The sequence below is a fragment of the Moschus berezovskii genome, chromosome 12 (genome assembly GCF_049115385.1).
Source record: "Moschus berezovskii isolate FMDL1 chromosome 12, NW_MosBer_1.0, whole genome shotgun sequence".
NCBI lineage: Eukaryota > Metazoa > Chordata > Mammalia > Artiodactyla > Moschidae > Moschus > Moschus berezovskii.
The window spans coordinates 58872697-58887977 of NC_142471.1; the positions used below are offsets into that span (position 1 = coordinate 58872697).

Consider the following 15281-nt stretch of genomic DNA (forward strand, 5'->3'; position numbering starts at 1 on the left):
TTGTTTTCAATAAATTACTTATATAAGAAATTGTTAAGTTTATATTCCTTAACTGCAGTGGCATAAAACTAGAATTAATAATAGGAATTTAAGCACACTGGCTAAAAAAATTTTAATAGCTTCCTTAATTTCTATATTAAAGAAATTTAAGACTGAACTTATAGGTTTAGAAAATAGTGACTATTTAATATGAAAGTACTGCATCATAAATTATAAGAGAAGATAGAGCTACATTCAAAATAAAAGTCAAGCCTTCAGTATTTTCACTGTGAAATAAAAGATAGAGAATTAATTGGCTTCCAGTTTTGGACTGCTCCAGGACACAGTCCCCAGAGCTCAGTTCTCAGGCTTCTTCTCTGTTTACCCTCTCCTTAGGGATCTCGTTAATCAAACATTTTTACTATGAGCTATAAACCTTCACAGCTCCCCTGCACTCAAGAGTCATATCTACTCAACATCTGCATTTGGATGTCTCATAAGCATCTTACCTTTAATGTGACCAAAAGAAAATTTTCTGACTCCCACCCACCCCAACCCCTGAAAAAAACAAAACTTCCTCTAGTGGTCTGGCATCCGGTCCCATCACTTCATTGCAAATAGATGGGGAAACGGTGGGAACAGTGGCTGACTTTATTTTTCTGGGCTCCAAAATCACTGCAGATGGTGATTGCAGCCATGAAATTAAAAGACGCTTACTCCTTGGAAGGAAAGTTATGACCAACCTAGATAGTATATTAAAAAGCAGAGACATTACTTTGTCAACACAGGTCCATCTAGTCAAGGCTATGGTTTTTCCAGTGGTCATGTATGGATGTGAGAGTTGGACTATAAAGAAAGCTGATCGCCGAAGAATTGATGCTTTTGAACTGTGGTGTTGGAGAAGACTCTTGAGAGTCCCTTGGACTGCAAGGAGATCCAACCAGTCCATCCTAAAGGAGATCAGTCCTGGTTCATTGGAAGGACTGATGTTGAAGCTGAAACTCCAATACTTTGGCCACCTGATGCGAAGAGCTGACTCATTTGAAAAGACCCTGATGCTGGGAAAGATTGAGGGAAGGAGGAGAAGGGGATGACAGAGGATGAGATGGTTGGATGGCATCACTGACTCAGTGGACATGAGTTTGGGTGGACTCCGGGAGTTGGTGATGGACAGGGAAGCCTGGCGTGCTATGATTCATGGGGTCGCAAAGAGTCGGACACAACTGAGTGAACTGAACTGACTGGTCTAGTGTTCTCCATTTCAGTAAATGGTCCCAGTTAATGGTCAAGCTAAATTATCAAAGTCATCTTTGGCTCATCTTTCTTTTAACAAATCCTGGCATTTCTGCCTGTCTGCCAACACGTCTTCCTATCATTCTATATTCAGAATATGTCACAAATCCAACCATTTCTCATCAGTTTACTACTACCACTCAGGTCCAAGCCACCAGCTATCTCTCACCAAGCCTATTGCCTTACCAGGTATTGATAGATATTAAGCTATAGTAACTGAAATTGTTTCGTACAAAAATTAACAGGTCAGTAGAGTCATATGCATTAGCCCAGTAATGGGCTCCAGAATATAGAAGAACTTAATATATGATAAAAGTATCAAGAAACAGTGTACAGTGACATACTTTTATACTTGGTATTCTGAAATGGGCCATTTAGGAAAAAAATACATCTTATGTTGTATTGCCTCATAAATTCTAGAAATGATAAAATTTATTGAGCATTTACTATTTGCTAGGCAATGTGGTAAGTACACCCTTCACATGTACTGCAGTGGGAAAAGAAGCACAGATTAGAAGAGATGCATGGTCATCTGCTCTCTAGATCTCTAGGGAGGGAAGACTTGGATTCAGTTCAGTTCAGTCGCTCAGTCGTGTCCGACTCTCTGCGACTTACTAATCGTAAAAAATTACTAAAGGAATATGTTGATATATTAAGTAATAGAAGTATTATTTAAATACTTTTCTGTTTCCAAGACTTGTTGGGGAAGGAGAAGGTGTGATGAATTGAGAGAGTAGCATTGAAAAATAGACTCTACCGTATGTAAAACAGATAACCAGTGGGAATTTGCTGTATGACACAGGGAGCTCAAACCTGGTGCTCTGTGACAACCTAGAAGGATGGGATGAGGTGGGAGGCAGGAGGGAGGTTTAAGAGTGAGGGGACATATGTATACCTGTGGCTGTTTCATGTTGATGTATGCCAGAAACCAGCACAATATTGTAAAGCAATTATTCTCCAATTAAAAATGAATAAAATAAGAAAAATTACTTTTCTGTTTTCAGAAATAGAATTAAAAGGCAAAAGGATTTTAAAGAAGGTAACAGCAGAAGCAGCATTGTTCTTTAATCTTCCTGAGTCCCTAGTAAAACACATACACCACCTCTACAGCAAAATTAAACATCTTGGACATCATTTATTACAGAATAAGCTCATAAAATGTCCCTGTAAACCCCAAAAGATAGCAGGACAAATCACCAGAATCAGAAGATGTAAGCGTGATGTAAGCAGAAGGAAGCATCTGGTCTGTTTGACGGGCTTGAGACCAAGAGAGCTTTCAAATAAGCAGCAGGTATTCATTGAATAAGAGCTTTCCTGGTGGCTGAGATGGTAAAGAATCTGTCTGCAATGCGGGAGACAGGGGTTTGATCAGGAAGATCCTCTGAAGAAGGGAATGGCTATTCATTGGAAAGCTCAGGAGGCCAATTAGAGAACAGAAACTGAAATTGGGAGGTTTTGCCAAGAGCAGTGCGTGCAGGTGGCCCATGTAAGGTCTGAAGGGAGCAGGTAACCCCTGTGAATTCTCCAATCTAATACTTCCTTCCGGGCTGGGGGTGGGTGTGGAGGGCATCCTGAGATTAGAATCAAATTTGAGCAGCTCTGGGACAATAGAGATTAAGGACAGAGAAAACCAGAATAAAAGTGGAGCAGGGAAACAGGGCCTGGAATCCCAGAAAGCAAGCTACCATATATTTGAGTTCTACATAAAAACATAAAAAGGAGAGCTACACCTCCTTCTAAAAACTCGGGGAAAATAATTTCAAATCAAATTGGCTACAAAATTCTATAATTTTTAATTACAAAATGTTATTGTAATAAAAAAGCCAAATAACAGCCACTTGAGCAATAAGAGCACATCAGAAACACATACACACAAAAAAAGATAAAATTCTATTTCAAAATGAGCTAAAATTCATTAAGAAAATGATATGACACCTGAAAGAATGTCATAAATTAGAATTGCAAAAAATGAAAACTGAGGTGACAATAAAGGAAATAACTAGAATTTAATTTTAGAAATAAACTGGAAGGAACATAAAAGCAAACATATCTAAAAGCACCTTATGAGACCTAAAAAATGAGAAGATATTTAACATTTAAAAAAGAAATGAGGAAAGAGTTATAAAGAAATTGAGAGAAATTAACTAACATTGGAATAGACAGAGCAGGAAGGGGCTGGTAGCACTCTATTTCTTGACTGGTTATGTTTTACAGGTGTTTGCCTTGCAGTAATTCTTTAAACCAAACATTTGTTTTATGAGATATTTCTGTACTTGTTTTATTTTACCATTATAAGGTTATGAAATGCAACAAAAAGGCCAGTCAGTGAACCAGTGGGTATTTGGGGGAAAAGAAAAATACTTAAACTGTTCATGCAAATTGATAACAAAGTGCTAAAACTCCAACAGAGAATTGCAGAGAATATAAATAAGTGATCTACATATACAATTGACCCTTGAACAACATGGCTTTGAACTGTGTGGGTCCACTTACAGGCTGATTTTTTTTTTTTCCAATAAATTTCACTATAGAAGTACTGTACTACTACAGAATCTGTGTTTGGTTGTATCTGCAGATGCTGAACCGAGGGTGCAGAAGGCCATCTGTAAAATTATGTGAGGGGTCAGTGCCCAAGTTCTGCACCATTCAAGGAGCAACTATATTCAGAAACCTAATAATCACTAAAAACATCTAATCTCACTGAAATAATCTCTAAAAGATAATTTATAGGAAGGGAGGCGGTGAAAGAAAAATTCTGTATTATATCTATTTTTGTTGTTGTTCAGTCCCTAAGTTGCATCTGACTCTGTGACCCCATGGACTATAGCCCACCAAGCTCCTCTCTCCATGGGATTTTCCAGGCAAGAATACTGGAGTGGGTTGTCGTTTCCTTTTCCAAAGGATCTTCCCAGCCCTCTGGAGGTACAGGGATTGAACCTGCATCTCCTGCTTAGCCGGCAGATTCTTTACCACTGAGCCACCTGGGAAGCCCCATATTATATCTGTAGATAGCTTTTAATGTCATATAATTTTTCTATTGTGGGTGAAATTGGGTAGGGTGACAACAGACTCTTCCAGTAAGTACCCTTCAGTGTGGTAGGTTTTTCTATTATAGGATCCCAAAGTGAATGCAATACAAAATAATCCATTCATTTTCTGTTCATGTTGACTTAGCATGGCATTTTTATAATTTGGAAAAGTTTATGATTAATTACATTGAATACTTTATCCTTCACAGTGAGAGACCTACCACCAATTTCCCTTGATGTTAGACAAAAACAGCGCATCTCCACAGATCCATTATCATCTGAAATGAAAGCCCCAGTTCTTCCAGAACCCGTCCTTCCAGTTCAGCCCAAAACTATGAAAGACTTTCTGTAAGTTTTGGCTCATTGTTACATGTAGACATATAATCAACTGCATGTCAGCGCTTCACATAATTTAATATTTTTGTGTGGGAAATTAATTGAACTTATGGCTCATAAGGTATTATAAGAGTGAAGGCACCAAAAATTAGATGTCTCACGTTGAAGGTGAGAACAAATATATAATTAACAGGTAAGGGATAGATAATGTTGCAACAAAAGAAACACCAAATAAGAGAAAATGAATCAAAACAAGCAGAGATGAAGGAATGTGTCCTTTTTAAAAAATAAGGTTTCATTTACTAAGTGACACACAGATCATAAAAGCTACCTTGCTGCTATTAAGTTGGTACAAAAGTAATATTGGTTTCTGACCGTGAGTTTTAAATCATTATAACTAGACTCAAACACATCTTTATTAATCAAAATAGGAACTATTATAGTTGACACATATTTGCCAACAGGAAATAAGTTCATTCATTCCTGTAGCATAAAAGTCCATGCTTCAAAATTCAACGAACTCTTGGAAAGCATTTTCTCCCTCCTGCTGGTCGTGGAGGTATTTTCCCTGCAAAAAGTTGTCAAGATGCTTGAAGAAGTGGTAGTCAGTTGGTAAGAGGTCAGGTGAATATGGCAGACGAAGCAAAACTTCATGGCCTAATTCGTTCAGCTTTTGAAACATTTGTTGTGTGATGTGTGGTCAGGTGTTGTCATGGAGAATTAGATCCCTTCTGTTGACCAGTACCAGCTGCAGGTGTTACAGTTTTCAGTGCATCTCATTGATTTACTGAGCATTCTTCTCAGATGTAATGGTTTCACTGGGATTCCAAAAGCTGTAGTGGATCAGACAGGCAGTAGACCACCAAACAATGACTATGATCTTTTTCCGGTGCAAGTTTGGCTTTGGGAAGTGCTTTGGAGCAGCTTCTCTGTCCAGCCATTGAGCTGGTCGTTGCCAGTTGTCATAGAACATCCACTTTTCGTCACAGGTCACAATCCAATCGAGAAATGGTTGGTTTCATAGAATAAGAGAGGATGACACTTCAAAATGATGTTTTTCTTGCCTGGAGAATCCCAGGGACGGGGGAGCCTGGTGGGCTGCCGTCTGTGGGGTCGCACAGAGTCAGATATGACTGATGTGACTTAGCAGCAGCAGCAGCAGCAGCATGAGGCATCCATTTATCGAGGTTTTTTCACCTTTCCAGTTTGCTTCAAATGCTGAATGACCTTAGAATGGTCAACGTTGAGTTTTTTGGCAACTTCTCATGTAGTTATAAGAAGAACATCTTCAATAATGGCTCTCAATTGGTCATAGTTAACTTCCAATGGCCAGCCACTATGCTCCTCATCTTCAAGCCTCTCGTTTCCTTTGCAAAACTTCTTAAACCACCACCGCACTGTACATTCATTAGCAGTTCCTGGGCCAAATGTGTTGTTGATGTTGTTAGTTGTCTCCACTGCTTTATGACCCATTTTGAACTCGAATACAGAAATTGCTCAAATTAGCTTTTTGTCTAACATCATTTGTATAGTCTAAAATATAAAATAAATAGCTAGTAATAAGCCAATAGCAAAAAAACATAAAGCAAGAAATGGGCATTAAAATGATGTATAATAACATAACCACATTTATTTAAGAGTGTATTCCAATATCAAAGGGCAAAGTTCAACAATGCAAAACCACAGTTACTTTTTGCACCAACCTAATAATAAAAACCAAATGGATACTTGAAGGACTAAGTGAGAAAGAGAAAGTAGGGACAGAATGTAAACAAAATCTGTCAAGAAATTTGGCTGTAAAGGAAAGAAAGATAATTATAAGGAGCATGTCAAAATGAACTTTTAAAAAATATTTATCTATTTAGCCTGTGCTGGGTCTTTGTTGTGCATGGACTTTCTCTAGTTGCAGCAAGTGGAGGCTACTCCCTAGGTGTGATGCATGGACTCCTTACTGCAGTGGCTTCCGTTGTTGCAGAGCACAGGCTCTAGGCACACGGGCTGGGTGGTTGTGGTGCATGGGCTTAGGTGTCCTGTGGCATGTAGGATCCTCCCAGACCAGGAATCTAACTGGCGTCCCCTGAATTGCAAGTTGGATTCACAACCATTGGACCACCAGGGAAGCCCAAAAATGAACTTCTAAAAAAGCAAATAAATGGGAAAGTTGAAGCTGGATTAATATCTTAATCCAATTAAGAATTATAAATTCAGAAACTACATATTTACATTAACTGGAACACATTCCTGTATTCAGCTTCATTATTTCAAGTTGCATGTTGGGTAATATTTCTCTGTAAAGAATCAGTGCTGTGTTATCCAAATAATGTTTTTATCTGTTGTGGCTAATAAATGCTTTTATTTTAGGGAAGATGTAGAAAAAGCTAAGTCATCGGGAGATTGGAAAACAGTATATGATTTTTATCTTACAACATTTGATTCTTTTCCAGAACTAAGTGCTGCATTTAAGGTAATAACCCGTAAAGCACATTTTTCACTTTTTAAATTTTCCCCAAAAAAAGACACTGAATTTACCTCTTTATCTACCCAATATTGGCTTAAGCAGCTACTTAAGCAGATATAAATATGTATTAATTCTGAAATTATAGGTATCACAATAATTACTTAAGTGATATCTTAACAATTGTTTTTATTTGTACTAATGTAATATTTGAGATGGTTAGATAACCTCACTGACTCTATGGACATGAATTAGAGCAAACTCCAGGAGATATAGAGAACAGGGAAGCCTGGTGTGCTGCAGTCCATGGGATCACAGAGTCAAACATGACTTAGCAAATAACAACAACGTTTGACTCAATTCTTTCAGTTTTTAAAAAAGAAATTATTAAAATAAACTTTATGTATTTATCTTCCTTTTTAGCAATATAGCCATAACAGTTCTTTTATATTGTCATACTAAGAATATTATAAATTATGAAGGAATAGTTATGATTCAGATATTACTTAGAATAGTTTTTAAACTGTTATATACACTTAGTTCTTTAATTGAATTTTCAGAAAGATGCCTCTGCCTCATTTAATACTATTGAAGACTCTGGGATTAATACTAAATTTGTGAATGCTGTATATGATGCCTTACTTAATACTGTAAGTATCATTTACGAACACATGCAAATCATACAACTGTTTGAGTCTAATACTGTACTTTGAAATCAGCCACACAAATGTTGTAAAACTCACCTTGTAACATAATTACATAAGAAACGTTTTTGGTAAATTTGGTTGAAATTCTCAGAAAGTTAGATTATTTTTTAATTCTTATATTTTTCTAATTAAAAGGTTTTTCGAATTCTGTAAGAAAAATTTTTTATCGTTTTTTTAACATAATTTGATTGTACTTTATAATGAACTGTGGACTTAACTCCTAATTATAACATATAAATATGTACAAAATGTATTCCATCATTTTATACTGTTAAACATGCTATTCTTCAGTTTGTGTTCATGATTTAATCTTGTCAATCCAGAGACAGTGAAGTTATTTTTCTTTTTCTGTTTTTCACTTTTACTTAAAACTGATTGTAATCATCAAGCAGCCACCACATGTGTTTGTGCAGGTTGTACAGTGTACATCCCAGGGAGCATTTTCATTATAATCTTTCAGAAGTGAAATTGAGACCACCATAAGTGGCAGTAATCGGTCATCAAGTCCAATTTTAACCACTGAAACAGATCTGTAAATATAAGTAACATATAAAAGTCACCTAAATATCTAATCTTAATTATTTCATGATTTTCTTTTGCCTACAGCCTCAAGACATTCAGAAGACAGTATTAAAGGGAATCATTAACAGCCTGTTACAAGAATGGAAAGGGTAATTGTGACCAATATTGTAGTTGTAGCTCATCAGTATAGATGGTTAATCTGTACATCTCATCCAACTTTAATATATATGTGTGTGTTTTACTCAGAAAAGATTTTAGCTGATACAGTAAAAACATAGAATGAAATTGTAAACCATTTATAACAAAGCTTTTTAACTCGAGACTTATGACTTATTAGGAGGATCCACATGTGAGCCTCAGAGGATCTGTGAATTCTTTAAAACTGTATATAAAATTTGTTGTGTAGAGATATACGTGCTTTACAAAAATAGGATGGGTGGTTAAATCAGTAACCTAGAATGAAATAATATGAGCATTAAATTTTTTCTTGGGCTTCCGGGTAGCAGAGTAGACATTTCCTTATTTCTAATATAAGGAAACATAAATTTAGCCACTAAAATATTTTTTTTTCTAGAACTAAATATTGAATTGTTGTATAAAGAATGATGGACAATGTAATTGATAGTGTTTGGAATATGCAGAACCAAAAATACAGTTTTAAAAGTACTTATTTAAATTGATATTACTTAAATAACATAATTTAAATAATAGCTGCTGTTAAAGACAAGCAGTGCCATTAAATTATAATTTAAATGTTTATATTAAGCTGGGTTTGAAAATACCAGACCACAGTTCTTAAATATGTTAAATATACCCTATATATTTTAACATTGTTCCAATTTTCAAAGAAATTTGTGGTTTTTTATAGAACATTGAGAAAAGGCAGAATAGTATTAAAAAAGTAAAAATGTAACTGTGCAGTTTTTTTTCTAGTTGTCTTTTTAAAACAACTGAAATCATATATTTTGTATGTGATTTTTATCTTAATATTTTCCTAGTTTATCGTTCTAGTAATATTTTTGCATTTTCCTTGTATTTTATGTTTCTGGTTGAATATATAATGCCTCATTGGAGATGAAGAGGAAAAATTAGAATGTCAAATTAGGAGAGTGAGGAAATCCAGTGGTGTGAAACTGCAGGACCTGAGTCCCCTCTGAGCACGCTCCCACAGCTCTCTAACCCCTGCTCCTCAAATGTGTACCTGAGACAGATTAAAATAATTTGATGCAACTTACTTATTAAAGGGTCATGTGGTCTCTACCCCCAAAATTGTGTTTTATTTTGGACTTATAGTAACAACAACAAGATCTATAGCTTATTGACTATGGGCTAATCAATCACCTTTCAAATGATTTTGCATGTATTTCTCATATTGAATCTTCACTGCAATCCTGTGAAATAGGTAATAGGATTAGTTTCACTTCACACTTGAGGAAATTAATTTACAGAGAAGTAAACTGCCTGCTGCTGCTGCTGCTGCAAAGTCGCTTCAGTCGTGTCCAACTCTGTGCGACCCCATAGACGGCAGCCCACCAGGCTCCCCCGTCCCTGGGATTCTCCAGGCAAGAACACTGGAGTGGGTTGCCATTTCCTTCTCCAATAACACAATAAGTGCCTTAGTCATAATTGGAACCCAGGCTATCTGGCAAAAGAGCCTATGATCTTAACCATCATTTCTGTACCCAAAGCTGTACACTGTACTAAAATACTAGTGCATAGGACAGGAAGATGGAAATTTTAATGGTACAGCTATAAAATGGAAAAAAAAAAACAGGACTCTCTTATCACCAGGAATTTTAATATTTATGAATTGCTTTGATCTTATTAAAATACTTTCAAATATAATTTCTAAAATAAAACAGTAGTCCCATTGAGAAAATAATCTGGAAATTATGTTGACTACTATAGAAAGAAATAGTTTAGATTTTATTTAAACCCAAATAATTTAAATCATTATTCAGTCAGATAATTCTTCCATAGAGGAATATTACTACTAATTTTAAAACTATATATGTAATATACATACATACATATAAATTTCAAAATTTAATACACATGTTATTTATTTATATTTCAGATGATGTAGCTTTACATTTATAAAGGGCATCTAGTACACTACACTTTGGGCAGTGATTTACATTTGTTTTCAGATTTAAGTCTAGGTTTTAGCTTTTATCAAGTCAATTCTCACAGAAACATTGATAATTTTTATTAGATGGTGTAAGAGTAAGTGTCTCTCATCAGTCACACTTCTTTCTCTTTCAGTCCACGAACAAAAGATGATCTTAGAGCATATTTTATACTTTTACAGGTAAGAAAGCAAGAACTTAGTTGAAATTGTATAATTCATACTTTGATCTGTACATGTGTAAGTAAAATGATATCAAACACTAAGTATTATTTTGAGTGGCATTTCTGATACTTTTTAGATTATAATTACTTTCAATCAGAGAATTAAAGTTATAACAAACAGTGGGAAGCTAAATTATCTCCAGAATTAATGTTTTAATTTAGTTCTTGCCTTCCTGCTGTTGGATTCTGGAACAAACAGAATAGAAGCACTTCCTCCTCCAGTCAACTTCCTTTCTTGTAACTAGTTTTTTAAGGGGGCTTGAAAACTCTTTTTTGTTTCCCAATTAGTTAGGTTTCTAACTTTTCAATAAATATTTAAGCTAGAATTCTAATGGAAAAATCAAAGTGGTTGTTTATGTTTGCTGAAGCACAGATGATGAACTTTTTCCTCTCAAGAGATACAGATTCATTAATATAAATAAATAAGGTTCAAACAAATGAAAAGTAATTTTAACTTTTATAATTTTTTGAGAAGCATGGTATTCCCATAGCTAGTATACTATATTTGTATTATTCTTTACAGTTTACCAAAGATGGTTGTATGGATTATCTCATTTAAAGATAAGAAAAATTATGTTAAATAAGGTATAATGTTTAATTTAATATTATGTCCAACAAAAAAATATGGAAGATATGGGTAGAAGGAGGAGGAGAGAGGAAAAAAGAAAAAGAAGAAAAAGTTGGGGGAAATAGGGGGAAATAGATAAAAGGCAGTTGAGAGATGTAAGGAGGGGAAGGGGAGGTAAAAAGGTAAGAAGATAAAGACAAAACTGGAGGGAAAAAAAAGGAAATATATGTGACGATAGTAAAAGCTAGAAAGTGACAACATGGAGCTCAAATTTTTAGGAGAGTGTATTTGGTCCTCAGCAAGCTGTACTCTTAAGAGCTATCACTTGATGAGGTTATCAGCTGGGGTCATTCCTTCATTTTGAACCATCCTGACCATAAGCTGAAAAACATATGATCCTCTTTTCTTTTTTACAATTTCAGTTTATTGTTCAATAATGCTTATTTTTACCATCAAGTTCTGAAATGTACATTGTGAGTTTTAGATTTTGGAAATGTAACTAGAGTTTGTGCTTCATTTACAAGCTCTCCTTTAACATTTATGAGTTCTCAGGAGCTGTTAGGTGATTCTCCCCTTGTTCTTTATGAAATATGCAAATAACTCTTTTCACATTGCAAAAGTTTCATTACCAGCTTTTATTTTTCTATGATTCTCTGTCCCCCCGCCTTTTTTTTAAATCAAGAAAGAACCAGGTTTTTGCTTAATTGGAAAGGAGTGATTCCCTCCATTTATACTTGGCAGTGAGCTAGGTGCTTTATGTTATAGCTTTTCTTTTTTTAATACTCAAAACAACCTCCAAGATAGATATTATCATTCCCATTTTCTAGATGAAGAAGTTGAGCATCAAAGTTTAAGGAACATTCTTAAGGGTGTATAGTAGTAAGTGGTAGAATTAGCCCTCAGACCTAAATCTTTCTTAATTCAAAGCCACTGGACCATTGTGGAAATCCAAGTCTCTGTAATAATGAAACAAATAGATTCTTATTTTAAAGGATTTCACAATACTAATATGAAATTAGTATTTCATAATCTCAAATTTAGTTTTCTGAATTTGCCACTTAGCTCATTAAGCTTAGTGTCTTTCCTTTTACATGTTAACACAATTTTAACACAATTATCTTCAATATCTTTTTCAGAATCCTCAATTTAATAACACATCTACGTATGTCATCTATGCCCACTTGCTACGACAGACAGCCAGCTTAGTGGAAGCTGACCATCATTTACTAGCTCACTGGTTTAAAAAGTAAATTACTCTATGATATTAAGAACTTTTAATTTTATAACAACATTAAATGTTTTCAGGTCTTTAGAAATGACACAGTGCTTCAGAAGCCAATTACAAGTGTATTATTTAGTACTACATAGAGGATACGTTAAAGATCTGTTTTGTGTGTAAGTAACCATTTTGCTTGTACCAGCTGCTGAGATTTCTGTCCACTGCTTTTGCATTTTATGCAGCACATTTCTATCATTGAACATATTAGCCATCAACATCAATTTATAAAAGTATTTTTTCACAGTACTGTACTTACATTAACAATTACTTTTCCCCATGACTGATGCAAGCTAAAGAAGCTAAATTGTCCCATAATTAATTTTAAGTACAATCAGTTCTCATTATTAGCAATAGTTACGTTCTGTAAAGCTACTGTGAGTACTGAATTGGTGAATAGTGAACCATTATTCCCACTCAAGAGGGTTAGATTCCTACAAGCCTTTGCTCACAACATTTCCATCAGCATATCAATACATAGCCTTACTTTATCTGTTTCATTTTAAAGACACCTTATTTTGATAAAATCATTATTTTATTCACATTCAACTCACAGCCAACAAAAGGTGAAGAATTTGCCTGCAATGCAAAAGACCCAGATTCAGTCCCTGGGTTGGGAAGATCCCCTGGAGAAGAGAATGGCAACCCACTCCAATATTCTTGCCTGGAAAATCCCATGGACCGAGGAGCCCGGCAGGCTGCAGTCCATGGGATCACAAAGAGTCCGACACAACTGAGCAGCTAACCCACCACCAACAGCATCATAACTCATGTCTGAGCAAAGTTTATTGGACACAAGTACCTTCTCCATAAGGCACATCACATCCTTTATGAACACTAGTCAGAACTTTAGAACTTTAGCACTGGAGTTAGGGGCAAAATCACAAATGAAAAGCATAAGAATCTGAAAAACATGACCCGAGTAGATTGCATGCTGCTAAGTCACTTCAGTCGTGTCCGACTCTGTGTGACCCCACAGACGGAAGCCCACCAGGCTCCCCCGTCCCTGGGATTCTCCAGGCAAGAACACTGGAGTGGGTTGCCATTCCCCTCTCCAATGTGTGAAAGTGAAAAGTGAAAGTGAAGTCGCTCAGTCGTGTCCGACCCCTAGCGACCCCACGGACTGCAGCCTACCAGGCTCCTCCATCCATGGGATTTTCTCGACAAGAGTACTGGAGTGACTTGCCATTGCCTTCTCCGTAGATTGCATAAAGAATACTTATTTGCAGTATGAGAGCTAAAACAAGGAAGGCAGAGCATCACCTATTCAGCCTCAGCATAAGCAACTCCCATTTTTCGTCACTTTGCACTGCCATGAAATGACCACAAAAGCACCACGATTATTTATTTGGGGTTTAGAATTAAATAGTAGGAAATGGGTGAATTTGCAGATACAGAGTCTATGAATGTGGAGTGGCTTTTAGTAAAGCCTTAAAAGTGAAGTGTTTAATGCTAACTGTATAGTAATTTTAGTGTTTATTTCTTATTTAATTAAGAAACAATATTTGAGGTAAGATTTTGCATCTTTTCAAATTTGGGGCAATTAAAGAAATAGAATTTGGGGGAATAGTCTAAAATTTTATGCATAAAGGATGAACTTTGATCTCTAACAAATATATTGCCAAAATAGAAAATGTGAATTTTGATTGGAATTATTTCAAAATCTTTACCAGATTATCCCAGAAGAGGTTCAAACCATTGGTAGAGAGATTGCTGCAGTTTATTTCTTTACGCCTGTTTCCTGCAAAACCTGAAGAATTTCCACCTATATCAAAGTGTTCGTGGTGGATCCCATCAGCATCTAAAGTATTGGCTTTACTTAGTAGGTTTCATTATTCAATCATCTTTACTTTTCTTTTATTAAATATAAGGATATTTCCATAAGGACCTGAAAGTACTATAGAGGCATTACGTACATCTTAAATCATTCCTTTGAGGAGGAGAGTTGTAGTAATATATTTTCTATTTTGCTAATGGATTTCATAATTAATGCATAAGCATGAAAAAGCTTTATGCATTTTATTGAGCAGAATTCTGTTTTATGACTGTCAACTGCATATGACCTCCTAAGTAGTGGTTCCTAAGAATACACAAACTTATATTCACTCCTGAGTATGCCATTTGCTTACTCCCTTTACTATACTATTATAATCCTCACCATTCAAGTTTTCTTTTAAAGCAAGTAGTTATTGGCTGCATTTTTACCTTAATTTTAAAGTTACCTTCTTCATTTAGCACTGTAATTGCTTAAAAGAGGAATTTCTAGATAAAGGCTTTCTGGTGGGCATTAAAATATTCTTCCTACTAGAATGAATCATGTACATATTGGGAAAGATCATTATGTTAGAACTTATCTTTACAGATACTGCGAACAATTTGGTTCACCCTCCCCTTATTCCTTATACTGATTTCTATAATTCTACATTGGATCACATTGACCTCATGGAAGAATACCACACCTGGCAGAGCTTTGGAAACTCTCACAGGTATGATCAAAAGTTCATTTGATTATTCACCTGAATAAAATACTATTCAAAATAATGACTGGCTTTTAAGTCTGTGTAAGTAAATTTACATATACACATACCTTAACATATAAACTTTTAAGTATATTTTAGATATCCAGCCTTGAAATCATTATATTTCCTAAAGCATCTTCCTTTTCTATTTCATCTGAATTTATGTTTATGTTAATATGATTTTTGTTTGGTTAGTAACATCTTTTTAAGGAGGGAAAAGTTCTTAGTATGCAGTTTTTTATAAA

At 35.2% G+C, this 15281-nt stretch overlaps 1 protein-coding gene across 2 annotated transcripts in view; it reads left to right on the top strand.

Annotated features, from left to right (window-relative positions):
* HECTD2 (HECT domain E3 ubiquitin protein ligase 2) overlaps nt 1-15281 on the top strand; it is a 75148-nt gene that overhangs the window by 37921 nt on the left and 21946 nt on the right. For both annotated transcript variants that reach the window (XM_055425094.2, XM_055425095.2), the window contains 8 exons: nt 4511-4649; nt 6999-7101; nt 7653-7742; nt 8406-8470; nt 10587-10632; nt 12378-12487; nt 14191-14339; nt 14880-15003. In XM_055425094.2, the coding sequence (XP_055281069.1) occupies nt 4511-4649; nt 6999-7101; nt 7653-7742; nt 8406-8470; nt 10587-10632; nt 12378-12487; nt 14191-14339; nt 14880-15003 (826 nt within the window). The remainder of the gene's footprint in view (nt 1-4510; nt 4650-6998; nt 7102-7652; nt 7743-8405; nt 8471-10586; nt 10633-12377; nt 12488-14190; nt 14340-14879; nt 15004-15281) is intronic.